This window comes from Curcuma longa, chromosome 17, assembly GCF_044706935.1.
Source record: "Curcuma longa cultivar G26 ecotype Majalengka, Jawa Barat chromosome 17, ITB_CL_G26_1.1, whole genome shotgun sequence".
In the NCBI taxonomy this organism is placed as follows: domain Eukaryota; kingdom Viridiplantae; phylum Streptophyta; class Magnoliopsida; order Zingiberales; family Zingiberaceae; genus Curcuma; species Curcuma longa.
The window spans coordinates 3,260,228-3,279,441 of record NC_133877.1 but is presented as its reverse complement, the minus strand read 5'-3'; the positions used below and the strand labels follow the sequence as shown (position 1 = coordinate 3,279,441).

General features: G+C 40.5%; 4 protein-coding genes across 4 annotated transcripts; 2 read left to right on the top strand and 2 right to left on the bottom strand.

Annotated features, from left to right (window-relative positions):
* The first annotated feature begins 436 nt into the window (after positions 1-436).
* On the top strand, positions 437-4,945 carry LOC141811451 (putative beta-1,3-galactosyltransferase 14). The gene is made up of 7 exons (XM_074699484.1): positions 437-795; positions 987-1,139; positions 1,218-1,300; positions 1,375-1,474; positions 2,752-2,865; positions 3,320-3,478; positions 4,566-4,945. Exons 1-7 carry the CDS (start codon positions 437-439, stop codon positions 4,648-4,650), a joined length of 1,053 nt encoding a protein of 350 aa, XP_074555585.1. The 3' UTR covers positions 4,651-4,945.
* An 829-nt stretch (positions 4,946-5,774) lies between these two features.
* LOC141811969 (uncharacterized) lies at positions 5,775-6,510 on the top strand. Its single transcript, XM_074700050.1, has one exon. The coding sequence runs from the start codon at positions 5,860-5,862 to the stop codon at positions 6,343-6,345; it is 486 nt and encodes a 161-aa protein (XP_074556151.1). The 5' UTR covers positions 5,775-5,859; the 3' UTR covers positions 6,346-6,510.
* Positions 6,511-7,418: 908 nt separating this feature from the next.
* On the bottom strand, positions 7,419-12,001 carry LOC141811531 (pentatricopeptide repeat-containing protein At1g06140, mitochondrial-like). The gene is made up of 3 exons (XM_074699558.1): positions 11,977-12,001; positions 9,101-9,609; positions 7,419-8,978 (listed from the first exon to the last, which is right to left on the bottom strand). Exons 1-3 carry the CDS (start codon positions 11,999-12,001, stop codon positions 7,545-7,547), a joined length of 1,968 nt encoding a protein of 655 aa, XP_074555659.1. The 3' UTR covers positions 7,419-7,544.
* A 3,027-nt stretch (positions 12,002-15,028) lies between these two features.
* On the bottom strand, positions 15,029-16,275 carry LOC141811481 (gibberellin 2-beta-dioxygenase 3-like). The gene is made up of 3 exons (XM_074699512.1): positions 15,861-16,275; positions 15,449-15,794; positions 15,029-15,376 (listed from the first exon to the last, which is right to left on the bottom strand). The coding sequence occupies exons 1-3, from the start codon at positions 16,229-16,231 to the stop codon at positions 15,086-15,088; spliced, it is 1,008 nt and encodes a 335-aa protein (XP_074555613.1). The 5' UTR covers positions 16,232-16,275; the 3' UTR covers positions 15,029-15,085.
* Positions 16,276-19,214: the final 2,939 nt, after the last annotated feature.

Below are 19,214 nucleotides of genomic sequence, written 5' to 3'. Positions count from 1 at the left end.
ATTCATAATATAAAATCGGGCGAGGCTCGTGAGACATTTAGGTAAATTTAAGGGGTATCATAGTAAAATCCCGACCCGTGATCGTGACAGCTGGCCATGTGACTGGTGGTTTGCCAACTAAGCCTACGCGAAGCTTGCCAGCTAAGCAGCGTCGACATCGTCGGTCGTCGGACCGCGAGTAGCCGCATCCCGAAACATCCAATTTCCTGCTCCTCCATTTTTCGTATTTTTTACTTTATATGGAAAATCACAACATGAATACTAATACTAATTTAATTATTTTTTAATAGAAATTTTGTTGTATTATCCTTTTTTCAGCAAAAGGAGAGAAATTCTGGAAATCAAATTTAAATCCAATGGGAATTTAAAATTCATTAATTCTCCTCGATCCACAAAAACATGAATTTTTTCCGAGGCTTATGAGTACGAATCGGCGATGCCGATGTCGCCCAAGGCCTTCCACTCGCACCCGACCTCCCGTTTCCGCCGCCTCTCCTCCTCCTCCTCCTCCTCCGTCTTCTCCCTCGTTTGCCTGATCTTCTGCATCACCGGAGTCCTCTTCGGCGTATTCTCCGTCACGAGACCCTCCGGAAAGTGCCCCGATGTGAAGCCTAGGTCGGTCTCCGTCGTGTGGGATCGCAGCGGCGCCGGTGGCGGAGGTTTACACGACGTCGGAGCGTCGAAGCGGCACAAGGTGATGGCTTTCGTTGGGATCCAGACGGGGTTTGGATCAGTCGGCCGGAGGAAAGCTATCAGGCAGACGTGGTTGTCCTCCGATCGTCGAGGTCTTCTCCGGTTCGTCTTTAATCTCGTCGTATCGGACTCTTCGTTTGTCTCATTCTCTTCTCCATTGTCTGTTGATTTTTGTACCACAAAGTTTCGGCTTTGATAGTATCTTGTGATCTCTAATTGGATGGATTTGGTAATTAACCGGATTGGCGTTGAATCGTTGCCCTAGTTCTGAGTCTGAGCAATGCATGCTGCAGTTTGGAAGAAGCGACTGGCTTGGCTTTCAGATTTGTTATAGGAAAGACCAAAGGTAAATCAAAAATGGAAACCCTTCAAAAGGAGGTGAATGTGTACGATGATTTCATGCTTATAGATATTGAAGAAGAGTACAACAATCTTCCACACAAAACGTATGAAATGCTACTACATAAGTGTTTTGGAGTGCTCTTCTGTTGGTTTGTCCAAACTCTCATCTAATTTTGTTGTAGATTAGCTTTCTTCAAAACTGCATTTGCACTTTATGATTCTGATTTCTATGTGAAAGCCGATGATGACATATATTTGAGGCCAGGTAACATGTATTTGAGAAATTGTCATTTCTTTCTTCAGAACTGCTTTAGTTTATATGTTCATTGCATTGTTCAGATCGTCTTTCTTTGCTTTTGGCAAAAGAACGACCGCATACTCGAACATATCTTGGATGCATGAAGAATGGTCCTGTGGTAACTGACCGTAACATGAAATGGTTAGTATTTTCTGTATATTTAATGATAACATACAGATGTGCTGCATGATGATGCGAAAAAAAATTATGACCAAAGAAATTTAATGATATTTGAGGATTTATTTTACTGTTTTTGGGGAATCAAGGGTATTAAGTTGCATATTATATTATCTGTATGGACAAAGATTTTGCTATGTTTCTAAGATAAAAACACCTAGGATGCATTGTGTGCATAAATGGAATGCTTTGTTTCCTCTAGGATTCCATTCTTATTTTAAGTTGAACAATTTAAGATGAAATGATCTATTTAAAGGATTGTTCATTCCATTCAATCCATTCCCTACTTTAAGAGGCAGAAAACAGCATTTCCTATTCTATCAAATATCACACATACTTTGCAAAGTTAAGATAAATAAAATAAGTTAATTGGGCAAGCTAACCAAGACAGGTGAATCTACTAAACGTCTTGTATGGACAACAACTAAACTAAGGTTTTTGTCTGGAACCACCAAACTGGATGTGCCAATGAATAATGCAAATTACACAAAATAAACCATATGTACCATGTAAGTCTTATTGGTCTGAAGCAGTAGACAAATAAAAAGGTTAAACATAAATTAAAGCATTTACTAGGTATCATTCTCTTATTGCAACCAAATAAAGAAATAAAAAATTTGTTCCTCTTTTTATTTCATTCCATTCATGCGTACCAAACATAATCCTGTTGTTTTGAAGAACAAAAGAAGGTAAGGAAAGAATTTCACATGAAAAAATTGTAAAACATTTTCTGTCCAATTTGTTTTTAGAAAAGAAAAAAGAAAGTTCAATTTTAAAACTTTATTTATCAAAAATCGAAATATATATATAAATTAAAATGATTTGAAATGAATCCCTGCCCCCCCCCCCCCCCCCCCCCCCCCCCCCCCCCCCAATTTTTTAGCTCAAATTTGAACTCTATTAGATGTGGAAGTTTTTTTCAGCTCAAATCAAACTGAAGAGATATAGGTTAAAACTATCTTTTCCTTCCCTTTAGTTTTTTCCACCAACAGAAACAGAGCGAAAGTATTGCTGGGTAAATCTCTTTGTTACCTTAGTTCCTTTGTAACTTTCATGCTGTGTAGTTCTCTCTTTTCAGGTTGATTTTAATTGTCTAGTGCATCATTAATGTTTGTTTGTTGTTGTCTTATTTAAGTTGTAATTTGCAATAACATCTCCATTGAACTGCCAAATGTTCAAATTTAGTATTATTACATATAATACATTATAGTTAATACTTGTATGCATTTGCAATTACATAGGTACGAGCCACTGTCACACCTGTTTGGTAAGATATACTTTCTTCATGCTTATGGCCCAATATATGCGCTTTCAGCTGATGTAGTTTCAAGCTTGGCTGCTTTGAGAAATAACAGGCAAGTTGCAAGACTTGATACTGAATTTTTTCACCACCCATTATAATCTTTTTTCAATTGTAATTCCTTTACTTGCAGGTGACTTGATTGACTTCATTACGAGATCGAAGATACTAGTAATTGTTGTTCTTTGAGCATGAGCATCTTCTAATTGATTACTTTTATTGGCATATTTTCACATCCTATTTCAATGACTTCACTGAATATACAAAGGCATTTTATTGGTGTTGCTCACATGGGTTTCACAGAATCATCATGTTAAGTTATTTCTGACTTTGAAATATGTTTACCTGGAGCACCAATATCCATTAATATAACCTGTTTACTGCTTAGTACATCATTTCTGTCCTGTCAAATACTGGCTTTTTGTTGTACTTCACTGTTTCTGTTGAATTATTGGTCATGACAACACCTTTATTTACTTCATATCCTTGGTAACCATGTACATCTCCAGTTTCCGAATATTCAGCAATGAGGATGTCACAATAGGTGCCTGGATGCTTGCAATGAATGTCAACCATGAGAACAACCATGCTCTCTGTGCTGGCGACTGCTCATCATCATCAATTGCTGTTTGGGATATTCCAAGATGCTCAGGTTTGCTTATCGTTGAGTAAAGTCGATCTTTCTTTCTGATTAAGTGATACAATATTTGAACTGGACCAATCTTTTGCTTACATGGATAGCATGGCTGATGAGTCAACAATAGTCTTTCAATGAATTTTTAATTCAATCATTATTTTTTAATCAATACCAACTCTATAAAGTATAAACCAAACGGAAGCATTTTAGTTTAGACAAAATTGAAGCATTTCAATTTCCCTTATTCTATGTGTGATGTCCCTGTAACAATTTTTAGTATTATTTATCGCCTTGAATCAGCTGCCTGTGAGACTTAATATTGACTCTAGAATACAGATAGCTCTTTTTATTGCATTTTCTTATAAGCATAGAGTTAGACTGATCATCTCTGAGTTCAATGCTACAATTGATTGAGTGAGGATAAAACTTATTTAAAGGCTCCCTTCACTGAAGAACAGGTGAAGAAGGCTTTCATATAGTTATATGTGCAATATTAATTTCAGAACGATTTAGTTTCACATTTTGAAATCTTGCACCTGCCATGTAAAACTGAATTGTAACCTACCTATTGTTCCTTACATAACAAAATTAACATGCAGCCCGTTCTTACTCACCTATTGTGTCAATATACAACAAAAGCAAATTGTGGTACTCAACTAAAGTGATATCTATTTTAACTAAATTAGAACGCCTACAATATCAAAACTGTGATACCTAACCACTGTGCCAATATAATTGAATTGTAACACCTATTGTAGTCAAATTGTGACATCTACTATAATCAAATTGTGAGATTTGTGTGCCTATAAATAACAAAATCAATTTATGATGTTGCATTTGCTATAACTAAAATGTACACCTTACCAGATCTAACTGTGCCATTATTAGGAACCAAATTGCTTGCGACACATGTATCATTAGATCTTTGTTTGAAGGAGCCTTTATATAAGTTTTATCCAACTTGCTTCTCAAGTGGTGAATTGTGTTTCCCAATGTTTAAGTTGAATTTAATGGTATGCTGAAGGAGCCACAGCTGGTAGTAAACTGACGTGATTCAATATGATAGCACTTTCTTATAAACAGCAAAAATTTAATTGCAGCTTATCATTCATGTTCAGGGGGCTGTGCAATCCAGAAGTAAAGATGCTGGAGCTTCACAAAAAGGAGATCTGTTCAGGAGCTTCAACATCCTCAGATGAATGAGAAAAAGCTCAGAAACGTGGAAATTAGTAGTAGAAAAAAAGACGACTTAGGAGCAGAACAAAGTGACACATCTTATTATTAGAAAATGGTGACATCGAGGCAACTACAGAATGCAGATTGAGATTATTCTTGAATATTGCTCATTTTTATTCTTCTATTTCTCTTGATTTTCGAACTCACTTCATCACGATTCGTCCGTAGAAGCATGGTCAAATATAATCCACTGTGGTTTTTTTCTTATGCTGATTCAGTACACCTGTGCGTGAAGTCTTTGTACTCTGTGTGTGTGTGTATGTTTTACAGATACAAACGTGTCATTAATTAATTTTAATTGACTGATTCTATTATCCAATGGATTTTGTTATATTATTATACAGTCTGTTCCTATCATATTCTATACATCCAATACGTATTTCTATACATGCAGACGTGTGAAGAATTTCTTTTCCAGAAAAAAAAATTATGCAAAACTAACAACAAAGATTCAAAATTAAATACATCGGCCCTTTTTTTCTTTTTCTTTTATTTTTATAGAAAACATCAATCAAACAGAGTGGGCAAAAGCTAGGACGTTCAGATTCGTGGGCGGAGACATAGCATCCGATATTGTGGTGGTTGTCTTTTAATGCGCATTTAATTCTCCGCATTTAATTCTCCAACTAATTACAGTCAGCAAATTATTTAATGAAATAAAGGCAAATCAAAATGCTAAACACTCACAAAACCCGATAAGTGACACGAGGAATGAGGTTTTTTTTCTTTTCTTTTCTTTTTTTTCTTCAAGTGGTGATTTAATAGGAATTAAATTCCTCCTTTTAAAACAAATTTTCTACTTAACTATTCGACTTCAGTCGCCCACTTGTTAGAAGAAAAGGTCCTCTTCTTCTCAAAAATCGATCAAATCGAATTTGATCGATAATTTTAATAATAATAATAGAAAAATAGAAAATAATAATAATAATAATAATAAGATGGATAACGGTACGTGCAGTTACGTTACGCAGTGTGTAACGGAACCATTCTCCATATTCCCGATACCACAACTACTCATCTACCGCTTTAAATGCATAGGGGTGTTTTGGTAAATTCGGAGTCCTCCTCGACTTCTTAAAATCGAACCCAATTCCTCGCCGACTCACTCCACCGCCCACCTTTTCCCCTAATTTCCCTTCCTCGGCGACCGCTTGCTCCGACGACCGGGCGACGACGATGTCTTCTCAGTCGATGATCGACGCCCACCGCGAGGGCGCCGAGGTCTACAACGGCGCCGAGATCTGCAAGAAGCAGTCGATGAATCTGCTCGAGGAGCTCCACCTCCCCCGCGGCCTCCTCCCGCTCGCCTCCATGGAGGAGGTGGGCTACAACCGCGCCACCGGCTTCGTGTGGTTGCGACAGGCGAAGTCCACCACGCACGTGTTCAAGGCGATCGGTAGGACGGTGTCGTACGCGGCGGAGGTGACGGCGTTCGTGGAGGACCGCCGGATGAAGCGGATGACCGGCGTCAAGAGCCGGGAGTTCCTCATCTGGGTCTCCCTCTCCGACATGTACATCGACAACCCGGAGTCGAAACGGATCACTTTCAAGACCTCCGCCGGCCTCGGGCGGTCCTTTCCTGCGTCCGCGTTCGAGGCGGATGAGGAGGAAGCAGCGGAGAAGGAGGCCGAGGCGAAAAAAGGCGAAGATGAAAGAAAGTGAGAAGGTCAGGCTCCGGCTTACGGCCATCAAAATAAATGTATGGCTATGGATTATTCCACGTGTGACAAGAGAGGATCGTGTGCTCTCCCTCTCTCTTTATATATATATATATTAAATAAAATGCATATATAAGTTGAAGCGAGCGCCGACAGTGGATCTTATCTAACACTTCGCAAATTAATCTCTATTGGATTGTTTTTTAAAATTATAAATCGAGAAAAGAATTTAAAAACCAGCCAAGGTCGGACACTGAGTATTGTTTCAAGAAGAAAAAAAAGTGGGAGGAGGATTTCCTCATTAAAAAACGTACATTTACTGATTGATTGTTCATTAATTACAACTTGCACTTTGATCTATCATGCAGACATGGGTGGGGATAGTGGCAGAGGGGGATTATAGCATCTGCAACCCTGTTAAGGGGATCTGCAACGCTCTTTGTTAATAATATTTTAAAAAATAAAAAAAAATTAATAACATTTTAAAAAATAAAAAAAAATATGTGGGATCCACCTCTGTCCCATTGAACGCATTCAAATCTTTACTCCTCTCTATCACTCCTCCACGTTCACACTCACTCCTCCACGTCATGTGGAAAGAGATTAAAAGAAGCGTAACACTCTTTTAACCAGCATTGTAGATACTCTAATGGGCTCATTAATAACACCATGTTAATACACAATATGGTGGGGTCCACATGAACTCGTTTTTGAACGCATTCATGACAGTGAGGTTCATGAGGTGGGCCTCACATGTATTTTTTTTTATTAATATTCAGGTGTTATTAATGTTTTTTTATTTTTTTTATTAATATTCAGGTGTTATTAATGAGAGAGCGTTGTGGATGCTCTTAAAGATGTCTGGAGGTATCTATTGGGTTCATAGTCCTCTGATTGAGGACCAATTCATTTTCAACTATTCATGAATTAATATTTGAAACAGAATTTGAAAGTTTTATTTCTAAAAATGTTTTGAGTTATATTAACATTAAAAAGGCAAAGGCAAAAGCAAAGGATGCTTGTGCTAGTGCTCCTATGTGATACACATGGGTAAATACATATTAATCCTTTCAAAATTACAACATAAAATAGTTGCAAGCTTCCTAATCAGCAATGGTACTTGCTAAAATAAAATTTGACCAGCCAAAATATGCAAATTAGTATGGATGTAGGACCTCTGAATCCAATTTGATTGAAATATTATTACCCGGTTTCTATCTCCAAAAGCTTTCTTGAAGCAATTTCAGCACACCCCACATCTTCATGAATCTTGGCAGCCTCCAAATAAGCCTCCCAAATGCCTCTGTCATCTTTCAAGTTCATATGCTCTATCACCACATATGCCTGCTCCAGCTTTCCACTCTTTGCTAGTAAGCCCCTGATACAAGCATAATGTTCTTCCCTTGGTCTGATTCCGTATTCCGCAACCATAGAATTAAAACACTTCAACCCTTCGAGCAACAGCCCAGATGAGCGACAAGCCGAGAGGATCACAGTAAATGCCACGGAGTCTATTAGAACGCCAGCTGCTCTCATGTCATTGAAAAGCTGAAGTGAGTTGTGCCCCTCGCCTTGTCTTCCATAGGCTGATATCATCGTGGTGTATAGCACTACATTTTTGATAGACATTTGATCAAACAATTGCCGGCACAAATGAGTGGGAGCCCCGCAAAGACTGTACATGTCGATCAAGCAGCTGAGTAGGTGATCATCCACTTCAATCTTCTTCTTTACTGCATAGCCATGAATTTGAGTCCCGAGCTTAAGTAATCCTAACTTTGAGGCAGCTCTAATGGCACAAGTTATGGTCTTTTCTTTTGGTTCGACCCCTGAATCCATCATTTCCCGGTACACCATCAATGCACCGTGAGCATCGTCCACTTTAAGCAGACCAGTGATCAATGCGGTCATTGCTGCAACGTTGTTCTTAACCCCTCCATGAGCAATTCTACTTGCGTAGTCCATTCGCCCGATCTTAGAATACATGTTCACAAGAGAAGTCACTGTGGCTTTGTGCAGCCTACCAAATTTCCTCACCAAATGCGCGTGAACCTCATACCCGTGCTGGAACTGACCATACCGTGCCACGGCCGACAAGATGGTAAGCAACGCGACTTCATCCGGGGAGATTCCTTGTTCCATCATCGACCTAAAATGGCCCAACGCCATCTCGAACTTCCCCCTGTTGCAACAATCGGTGATTGTGAGCGTCCAGCTGACGACATCCTTGTGAGGCATCCTATCGAACAGCTGGCGTGCGGCTTCAGGCGCACCGCATCGGAAATAGGCCGCCAACAGGGCCGCGGGGATGGGGGCGTGGGACTCAAGTTTGAGGTGGACGACGTCGTTGTGGAGGAGCCTCAGGGATCTGAGATCGGAGCAGGCGTCTATAAGGCGGCGAAGACCCCGGAGTCGTTCTTCAGATTCGCCGAGCCGGGTGCGGGGAGACGAGGTAACTGGGCGAAGCGTTGTAGTCCTTACATACGCATTCTGGAGGGATATACCGTGGCGGGATCCCGGAGAAATAGGAAGGCCAGTGGCGACGGCGGCGAGGGAGTGCCGGCGACATCGGCGAAGGGAATGGGAACGGGAATGGGCGGTGTGTTGGGGTAGATGGAGCATACCTCGTTCAGGTTTCTACTGTAATTTAGTAAGGGGGCGCTTGGTATACATTCGGTAATGGGAATGAGTATTATTTCCATTGAGGGGTTAATGGCAATGGGAATGATTACTGAATTTTTGGTGCTTGGTATAGATACTGGAATGGGAATGAGAATCAGTCCAACGAGTTCGCCGTCGATGCTATTGTACTTGAAGTCGTCGAGCACGGTGACGCGACAGTCGTGGAAGGAGAGGAGGCGGAGGTGGAGGGGATGGACGAGGAGAAGCAGGTCGCCCCATCCCTTTTTCTCCCACCTGTACTCTACAGAGAAGGACCGGGTGAAGGAGGCTTCGTCGGAGATCGGATAGCAGACGCTGAACCGATCGAGGACTGGCTCATAGGCGGGATCAGGGAGAGCTGTGAGGCGCACGACGCCGGCGAAGCCCGGGGCGAAGAGCAGCGAGTTGCCCTGCTGCGCGAGGAGTAGCAGAGGAAGGTCTGGCCGCTGTTGAGGCGGAGAGTGTGCTTGGTGAAGGAGGCGTTGGCGGAGACGTCGATGAAGGCGTTGACGGAGGAGATGGAGATCGCGGTGGTGGCGGTAGTGGTGGAGCAGGTGACCAAGGGGCTTTCGCGGACGAGAAAGAAGCGAAGCGAAGGGGGAAAATGCTGCGCAGATGGGAATGAGTTTGATAACCAGGGGAGGGGTAGGTTATGAAATCAGGGATATCAAATCCTTATTTTGATTTCCATTCCCGTCTACCAAGCATTAAGAATGGGAATGAAATAGATTTCATTCCCATTCCCCTCTCCTAAACCCGCCTACCAAGCGCCTCCTAATTTATTAAATAAGATTTAAATAAGATTTAAGTGTTCCAATGGGGAACCAAAGCGTTCAATGAAGAAAATGAATTTGAAATTTATAAATTAATTAATTTGTGTTTCATTTTAATATTTTGTTTGTAAGATGCGACATGCCGCTGCCTTCGGATATGTTTTATTAAGACAAAAATTGAAATTTTATGATTTATTAAAATTAAAAGACATTTTATTTAACTTGTGTTTTATCAAGACATGTGTAATCGGGTTCATGCAATCTAGGACCTAGATTTTTATCCTCCTCTTGCACTATATACCAGCTTTTAATACCACTCAACTTCTAATACAGATTAATGCCTCAACCACTCAATTTCTAATACAGGATTAATATCTCATTCATTTTCATTCACATTTTTCGAACACTATATAGCCGCCCATGAACACCTTAGGAACTTTCATGATTTCGATCGCACGTTTGTGGAATTTCTCAGATTGCTGTGTAGTTGCTCTGTTATCGAAATGGGAAACCTAAGAAATCAAGAACTCCAGCTCCAACCTGGAATTGGAATTGGCGAAAGATTGTAGAAACTCTGAAGGAATCCAATTTCTGAAAGGATTGTTTTTTGTTTCTTTTTATGGAATCCAAGTTCTGAAAGGAATGGAATCTATCACGATAAATCAGAATCTAATCCAAGATTGTGAAAGTCATGATCATTGACCAATCGAGAAGTTGGTTCCGTGCTGTGTCATGTGATGCGGATAGGACCCTACACACCTTGGGCAGTTGTTTATAGATATCTATTAAAATTATAAAAAAAACATTTCTTATTTCGGTTATGCAATTTAACCTATTTTCTTTAATTTCATTTGAATTCATAATTTAGTTACGTAAGCATAACTAGGGATGAATAAAAATTTAATTAAATCAAATAAATCGATCAAATTTTAATTAAATCAAATAAATCGATCGAATTTAAAATTTGAGTTTGATTATTTTAAAATTTCAATCATTTTTTTAAAAATTGATTAATTCGGTTTGATTTCGATTTTAAAATTTCTTATTCGGTTAAATTGAATAAACAAAATTAATAAAAATAAAAAAATAATTTATAAATTCTTAAATAAACTTATAAATCCCTAACTAATTAGTAAATTTTTTATAATATTTAAAAAAATTGATTATTTCGATTAATTTGATCGAAAATCAAATTAATCGATATTTTATCAGTTCGGTTTGTTCAGTTTTTATTTGAAAATTCAATCGGTTCTATTAGTTCAAAAAAAATCAGTACAATTAGATTTTGATTAATTTGATTTGATTCGATTTGATTTTAACCGATAACTGAGCGCTAAGCATGATAGCTCCTTCCTTGTTTCCATAATTACAATTTTTCTAATGCGAATTATAAAAGAAGTACAGTGTGAATGACTCAAAGAACGCCATTACAATTTTTCATAAAATTTTAACTTATTGATCAGTTATGTGTTTGTTTGCGTATTAATCAGTAACTTTATTCTTGATATTATTGGTTAGGAGAGCAAATTTGGAAGGGAAATCAAAATTTTAAGTGAAAAGATAATGATTTGTATTATATATTTTACTCTTGCTCACTTGTTTTTTAATATTTGTATATTTTTTTCTCTCTTCTCTCTAATTGTTTTATTTTATTAATTTATTTTCTCTTGTTTCCTTCAAACTAAAACATTAACAAACACCTGAAGGAGTATTCTTTATTTGTGCAGGATTTAATACAATCTCAATAGAAAGGAGCAGCTGAAAAAGAAGCCTTTACAAATTTAAACCATGACCTTCTCTCCAACTCTGTTCTCGAATTTCAAACATTTGGGAAAAACAACTATCAAATTCAATGAGAATTAAGTAATAAAAAAAACATAATATTTTCCAAATTTTGTTGTTTATAACATGTGTTACATTACACAAGAAGAATTCACCTTGTTTGGATGATAGTTGTTTTTGCTCAAGATCATCTCCAGATGAGTCACTGCCTACTGGTGACGAAGTCACTTATGACCCGCGAGCGGTGAAGCTCCTGTCAGGCTGCAAGAAGAAGAAAGAGGGAGGATGAGAACAGAGATCGGAGGGTATTTTGGTTCAACCACTTCGACGTTCAAGTCAAGTTGTAGCCCGGAGATGGAGAAAAAAGCATAGAAATGGAGAAGAAAGCTCAAGTTGTGTGTGTTATCGTGTGCGCGTACCTGTGTCTGTGAAAAGCAAAACCATTTTATAGGGTCATCAAAGAAGTTGTCCCATCAGAAAAGATATCACATTTTCGATAAAGATAATATCTCATCGCCGTAGTAGTTCATAGTTAAGGATCCTATCACTCATGTCTGGTATGATCTCAGACCATGTCCTAACATATCATGCGGTATTAATGAGGTAAGTGAGCTATCCTCTCTGTTATATCATTACACGTATCTTTCTGACGGCGATCTAACAATTGAATGATCGAGTGAAGGGAGTAGGGCATTGAGTAGGGCACTAAGTAGATCACTGAATAGGTCAACGGATCAGTGTAGCTCGAGCGGTAAGGAGAGCTTGAGTCGAGGTTGTCCGAGACGAGACTCGGGGTCGAGACGTGATCCGGACAAGACTCGGGGTTGCGACGTGGTCCGAGACGAGCTCGAGAGTGAGACGTGGTCCCAAACAAGACTCGGTCGGGTGAGATGTCGTCCGAGATGAGACTCCGAGTTGAAACGTGGTCCGAGACGAGACTCAGGGTCGAAACGTGGTTCAAGACGAGACTTGAGACCGAAACGTGATTCAAGACAAGATTCGGTCGAGCAAGATATGGTCTGAGATGAGACCTGGGATCGAGACGTGGTTGGAGACGAGACTCAGTCGGGCGGCTTGGACTCGAAGCTTGGAGTTAGGTGTTGAACCGGAGTTGAGGGCGGGGGGGGGGGGGGGGGGGGGGGGGGGGGGGGGGGGGGGTCAATGGGTCGAGTCAACTGAGGGACCAATCAACGAGATGAACTAGTCGGCTATGGGGGTTGGCTTTAATCCGACGTGTCATCGTCAATCGATTCGGATTTTGATTTTCTTGTCCTAGGGTATACCATCCCATAAGAAGTATTGCATACACCTAAACATTCTTGGCGTTCCTCCGAGAACCAACAAATCCATTTTCATGCAATATTCTTTATTGTTACTTGATCTTAACGATTTTAAACATATTAGCGTTGCTGTTGCTCGCTTCAAAACTATCATGTCGAGAAACTTCTTGTACCTCCAATCACACTGTATACGCAGGCTACGCACCAACATAAAAAATGATGTGTAATAGATATAATAGTTTACGGAATATCCCGTTGATTGTCATGAAAATTTAACTCTTTCCGGAGCTGTCCTAGAAGAACCATTAAAGTGACTATTTCATTCACTATTTTACTATCAATATATATACTATGGTTTTTGGAACGTGACAATTTCGCACCCAAAGAACACGTGCATAGATACATCAACTCAACTAGATCGCATACATCAACAAATATAATCAACAGGTGTCAGAATTATTCTCCCTACTCTGCTAGCTCAATTAGGACAGTTAATTTGAGTTGACTCGTCCATCATATCAATTAATTTAAATATATTAAATTAAAATTTTATTAATTTATTTAAAAATAAACATAAACAAGCTAATTGTTACGGATTGGGGCCCAAATAGATTGGCCCGTGTCGAACTCGAATTAACTCACGATTGAGATTTATTTTTATTAAAATTTAAAATTAAAATAAAAACTTTAATGGACTCTTAGACTGATCTATCTAATTCACAATCTAAATTTAAAATTTTTAATATCGTGCTTGTCTCTCACCCCACGGCTTGCCCTATCAGATGACAAATTTTTTTGATAGATCAGTCTGTCAAACAACTCTACACTTAACATTTCAAATTAATTAGCAATTTAATTTTTTATAGTAAAGAGAATATTATATGACACTGGTGCTCCTTCCGTATACTTGGCCTCTTCTCTCTTTAGAGGTTAATTTCTTGAAGTAAAGAGGTACTATTATACCACACTATCACTGATGGTGCTCCTTCTATATGCTTGGGCTCCTTTCCTTCTCTCCTTGGAGCCATGGCAGTGCCGGTTCTTCGATCGCTAGGGCCTCAATCTTCTATTGGCCAAAGCATGTCAATGGGCACCACGCGTGGTTGACATGATCCCTTCAACGCTCAAGTCAGCTCGAAGCTGAAGAAGACTATATATATGGGAGCACGAGCAAGAATATCTCAAAGGAAAAGAGTAGTTTTTATGCACGAGAAAAAGACCATACCTATTATTTACTATCGCCAAATCTTATATAGCCGACAAAGGAAGATGGCCACATGGAATGCCACACAAGCCCCATGGACTAGGCGAGCCATGTAGAAGACCGCACGAATGAATCGTCTCAAACCAACTAACCACATGAAGGAAGATGGGGTGTCAGGGGAGGGGATGACAATGATTGAGTCATACATCTGACAAGGTGGAGCCATTAGTATGGTGTCACCTTTTGCATGGGTTATTTTGTTAGGGTGGGTGCTACACCTATCAAGAATTATCGAAGATTGAGGCTAATAAAATTTCGCTCAACAAGGATCCTTCCTCGTCTAAGAATCATTATAACCAAGCGGGCTGGAGAGGTCGGGTCCTAGTGGGACCCTTAGAGGGTGTTAGACCACGTGGAAATGACGTAAAAAAGGAGATACGATTCGAGATGCATTATATGTCCTTTTTAAAATCGGACTGACGAACAAAATCCAATCGAATAAGTGTAAAGTTATTGTAAGCAATGGGATTATTGTAGCCGATCAGCGGGATGGAGAGGGTAAGGGTCCAGCGGGGCCCCCAGGGCGTCGGCCCCGTGTGGCAACGTAGAAGAGGCCTACGACTAAACGGGTTTAGGTTTAGACGGGGTGCATCAATCACTATCCCAACTTTTCTTCTAATGCAATATTATGAATGAGACTTGTGACCTAATCCAGTCTCCTGCACCAGTGCCCCAATATACTGACTTCGTTTAGGTCAGTTAGTCATCCGGTTCCACTCGCAATTCAAAGTCCCTTAGCTTGATTTTAAGGAAATTTAATTAACTCGAGTCAAATAGCTCAAGCATCAAGTCGAGGCTGGATTAACGTTCCTGTTTTGTTTCTCTTTTTTCCCCTAATTAAACAAAAAAGTAAGATATATCCGCGATCAAGATATTAAAGTCGCCATTTATTCACAAATTATTATGTAACGTAGGCTAAAACTCCTAGATCTGGAAGGCATGAAAAAGTAAAACCTCTTCCCCTACATCTCCACGTTCGGTTCATTAACAGCTAGCTGCTTCATCGTCCTTCTTCATTTTCTCCATTGCTTCCCTTGCCTTGTGGAAGAGGTCGAGCCTGTTGTCCCCGAGCAGCGTCTTGGAGGTGCAGCTCTTGTAGTCGCACCACGTGAACTCCCTGTACTGGCTTTGCTCCCCCTCTGCCATCACCTCCGGCAGCGGCGCCAACGTCTCTCCGAGCGGCGGTCCCCCGAAGTAGATCATCGACACCCTCGACTTCCAGCCGTTCGCCAACACCCGGTGCCTCAAGCTCCTGAACCTTCCATTGGTCAGCACCTGAAACATGGCGTGCGATCCATCATCTTCTTCATCGACAAATAAATTACATGCTGTATGTGTTTTGGTTACCTGTAAGGAATCGCCGACGTTGATGAAGAAGGATTCTTGATCAGGGAGGACGGAGACCCAACTTCCGTCTCTCAGGGAGATCTCCAACCCGGCCGTGTCGTTGGATCTCAGCACGGAGATGATCTGGGGATCAGTGTGCTCCCCGAACCCCGTCACGAACCCATTCAGCTCCTGAAGCATCGGGCATGGAGGATAGTGGTTCAACCTTAGCATCGAATCGCTCTCCTCGTCCGCCACCAGCTTCCTGAACACATCCCTCTGCTCCATCCCGAGCCCCTTCGCCATCAACTCCAGGATCCGACACGCCAGTTTTCTCACTGCTAAAATGTACTCGTCCAACGCAGAGCTGAAAGATCATCGTGTGTTATCGAGCGCGTGAGGAATTAGATGGTCGGAAATCGAGACTATGTACCGGAAAGAGCTGGCGGAGGGGTGCATGAGAAAGGCCATGGAGAGGGGCTCGGAGGTGACAGGCATGAGGAGGTACTCCACCCAGCCAACGTCGCCATGGCCGCCAATATTCTTACTTCCGTATCCGAAGGGGTTAGCTCTACCAGCGAGCTCCTTTTCCGCAGGCGACAAGGCGAAAAATTTGACGGCTTCTTCTTCCAGCTTCGCAATGAGCTCCATGGGGATGCCGTGTTCAGTGACCTTGAAGAAACCGAGGTCCTCGGAGGCTCTCACGAGAAGGGCCTCCGAGCCTGGCTCCGATAGGTTGATGGCGGGGATGCCGGAGAAGACAGGGCTCTGCTTCATAGCCGGCGAGGGCGTCAAGACCACCATGGCAGCGAGAACAGGGGAAACACTACAAAACAGAGGAAGAAGAGAGGAGGAGGTCGGCTGGTCGATTTGATTTTCGTGTAGTTATTTATCCATATATAGAGCCAAGTAGGAAACTAGGAATTAGTTAAAGCTGTGGAAATTATCTCTAATCCTTCTGTTTTTTTGGTTAATTTCTTAACCCCGTAGAATATAATGAAACATTACGAATCGATCGATTTACATGGGTGTTGACATGCAACTTCACCTCCATACACACACTTGTGTGTCACTGAACTCTCAAGCATTATCAGATTTATTCAATTACTATCTTGTAAGAATTAATATATACTCTTGAAGGGATCCACTATGCCGTGTATTTATTTGAACATAGTAAAGCTCCTCCGCATTACAAATTACTCATCGAATCTCGCCTAATGAATCGCAAAGCACTACAGAAATTGAAGAAAATTATAGAAAATAGCATGCCGATTGTTGGCGGCGGACCCATGCTTTTTAAGGCCTCACTGTCAAGTAGTTAGCCCATCCTTCTTTGCTGACTCGATCACTTCTTATTTAAATACTATGATTACTATTACTTAATATTACTATTATTATTTACTTTTATGTTTCCGTTTTAAAGTGGATTGTTTGATTTACTTCTCCGAGGTTTCAGTTCCGAATGATAAGAACAATGGTGGGCGGCATGAGATCGTTGTCTTATTTAATTTGGGGCTGCAAGGGAGTTGACAATTTGGATGCGCATCTTTAATTCTATCCGTCCAAAATGTCAACGCAACTTGTGGATGCGTCGGTTGCTTGATGCGTTTCGCTTTGACTTTTTAAGTAGATGGAAATCCCACAACTCGGCCCGTTCAATGATTGTCTACTACTAGCTTCGGATTTTGACCGTGTACGTGTTTAACGGCCGACCTATTAGATTCAAACTACATATAACATATACTTATTCTTTAACACGGCCGACCATTAGGGTTATTGCCATCTACAAATTGTATATGGTAAATTACTACTATTAATTGTGCAAGAGCCGTTAAGGATTTCGACGTCTTGTAATAGTCTCATACGCGTCGAACAAATGATTCATTGGGGCCAAATTGTAGGTAATCTGCTGCCAGCGAAGCGCCGCCCCAGATGTGGTCCACTGGATGTCGGCGGCTGACACGTGCGACTCGGAAAGCGACGCACGGGGAAGTTCTCCAGATTCTAGTCGGCGGAATCCGGGCCCGGCGTCCATTCTCTAATCATAGACTAGTGTCGGTGTATGATTTTGATTGTCAGGTGGAGATCTAGCGAGCACTGGATGTTTCACGATGTTTGATTTGGAATCCAATTGGCAGGTTTGAGGAATCTGATATAGAAAAATATCAAAGCGAAGCATAATCAAATGACTCGACTGAAAGTCTGAAAAATAATTACGATTAGGCTCAATAGGAATGGTTTTCATTACCCTTACATCCAGGCTAAGTTGCTAACCAGTGTTCAAAAATGATACCCTTACATCAGGAAGCATCTTTAGCTTATATGCAGTAAAAATTGTATAGTTACTGTTCTGTCTGACATCGGGACAATGAATCATGGGTGAGATATCGTCGAGGTTGACTAATTCCAACGATCTGATAAGGAATGAGTTATGTGGATTTCTATAAAACTCAATGAGAATTAGAGGGAAAGAAAATAATAAAAAGCAGAGGGAAAGACTGATGACTTGTGCGTACATACGTCCGTGAAAGCAGGTGTTATTTATATTATCTTATTGGCGGGAAAAATAGTGTCTGTGACTCCCACTAAGTTAAGTTTTGAATGAGGAGAGATCACAATGCTAATGGTCGGGTTGATCATGAGTTGATCTCGGGTCCTCAGATTGTCTTTTCCTTTTTCTCATATTCTTCCTTTCTTCTACTTCTGTAGTCTTCTTTTCAATGTCGTCGACCATTGTCAACCCTTGGACTAAGCTTGAATATACTAGTATGTGGTTCCATCCTTACACGTCGCACCCACCTTATTGCCCCATGTAACCAAGTAATGATTGAGGGGTGTCATGCCACCACCTCTCCCCTGCTCTAGTTTGAGGAGGACTTGGGTTAGGGACGAAAACGACCAAGTCTTGAGGAATTAAGAGCGAGAGCAATTGAAACTTGAGGAGTTGAGAGCAGTAGCCGAATCTTGAGAAGTAAAGGGAGTGGTCGAGTTTTGGGGAGTTAGGAAAGGCTTAGTCAAGGTCTGGATCCTAAACGGGATTTGAATTGAACCCAATTTGAATGTGTCTCATTTCATCTGGACTCGGCCTTGAGCTCCATTCGACCACACTCCCATTCTTGACCTACTACTCAATTTGACTTTTGATGGTCTTATTTGACTTCTCACAATTCCGATCGTGCTGTGTGTACCCATGTACGTTACATACACAGAAATGTAAAATACAAGAATAAAGGGATTAAAGAAATGGTTAAATCAATCTAACTAAGTGGGTGTCCCAACAGTTTACCATAATCAAATTCTTATTTATTTGCAAAAATAAATAAATGCTGCGAAATTAGATAAAACAAAGACGCTTCCCGATGGCAAATCGAGGCAGTTGTAGAGATATGTCTCAATAAGAACCACACTCATTTTGTTCCATCGACATCATTTCATCACAAACTAAGCAAAGTCATACGATCATTTTTTTTCTTAATTCGAAAGTCATATATATCATTAATGGAATTCTGGAAACAATATTTGATAAAAAGAAATGATATAGTTGCATTAATGTGAAGGATAGTAGAGATACATGCGAAAACTTACAACCTAAAGTTACAGAAAAGAAAAGGTAATTATGAGAGGCGTCTGCAACAAATCATTAGAAAATTTTGGGGGACCTTTGCGTGTGTTAAAACAGCGTACGTGGAACTACTTATAATTTGCTGGGTCCCACAGATTTTTTTATTATTTTTTTATGTGTTATAACGGGGCAGCATTGCACTACGAGCTGAGCTACGTACATATC

Bases quoted from the DNA above. Each gene is read 5' to 3' on its own strand.
- LOC141811451 (XM_074699484.1), top strand. From the start codon at position 437: ATGCCGATGTCGCCCAAGGCCTTCCACTCGCACCCGACCTCCCGTTTC. The intron at 796-986 runs GTTCGTCTTTAA...TGCATGCTGCAG, and splicing joins GATCGTCGAGGTCTTCTCCG to TTTGGAAGAAGCGACTGGCT. The intron at 1,301-1,374 runs GTAACATGTATT...TGCATTGTTCAG, and splicing joins TGACATATATTTGAGGCCAG to ATCGTCTTTCTTTGCTTTTG.
- LOC141811969 (XM_074700050.1), top strand. From the start codon at position 5,860: ATGTCTTCTCAGTCGATGATCGACGCCCACCGCGAGGGCGCCGAGGTC.
- LOC141811531 (XM_074699558.1), bottom strand. From the start codon at position 12,001: ATGGTTTTGCTTTTCACAGACACAG. The intron at 9,610-11,976 runs GTACGCGCACAC...CCATCTGCGCAG, and splicing joins TTTGCTTTTCACAGACACAG to CATTTTCCCCCTTCGCTTCG. The intron at 8,979-9,100 runs GTATCTATACCA...AAATTACAGTAG, and splicing joins TGATTCTCATTCCCATTCCA to AAACCTGAACGAGGTATGCT.
- LOC141811481 (XM_074699512.1), bottom strand. From the start codon at position 16,231: ATGGTGGTCTTGACGCCCTCGCCGGCTATGAAGCAGAGCCCTGTCTTC. The intron at 15,795-15,860 runs GTACATAGTCTC...ATGATCTTTCAG, and splicing joins CCCTCCGCCAGCTCTTTCCG to CTCTGCGTTGGACGAGTACA. The intron at 15,377-15,448 runs GTAACCAAAACA...GCCATGTTTCAG, and splicing joins ACGTCGGCGATTCCTTACAG to GTGCTGACCAATGGAAGGTT.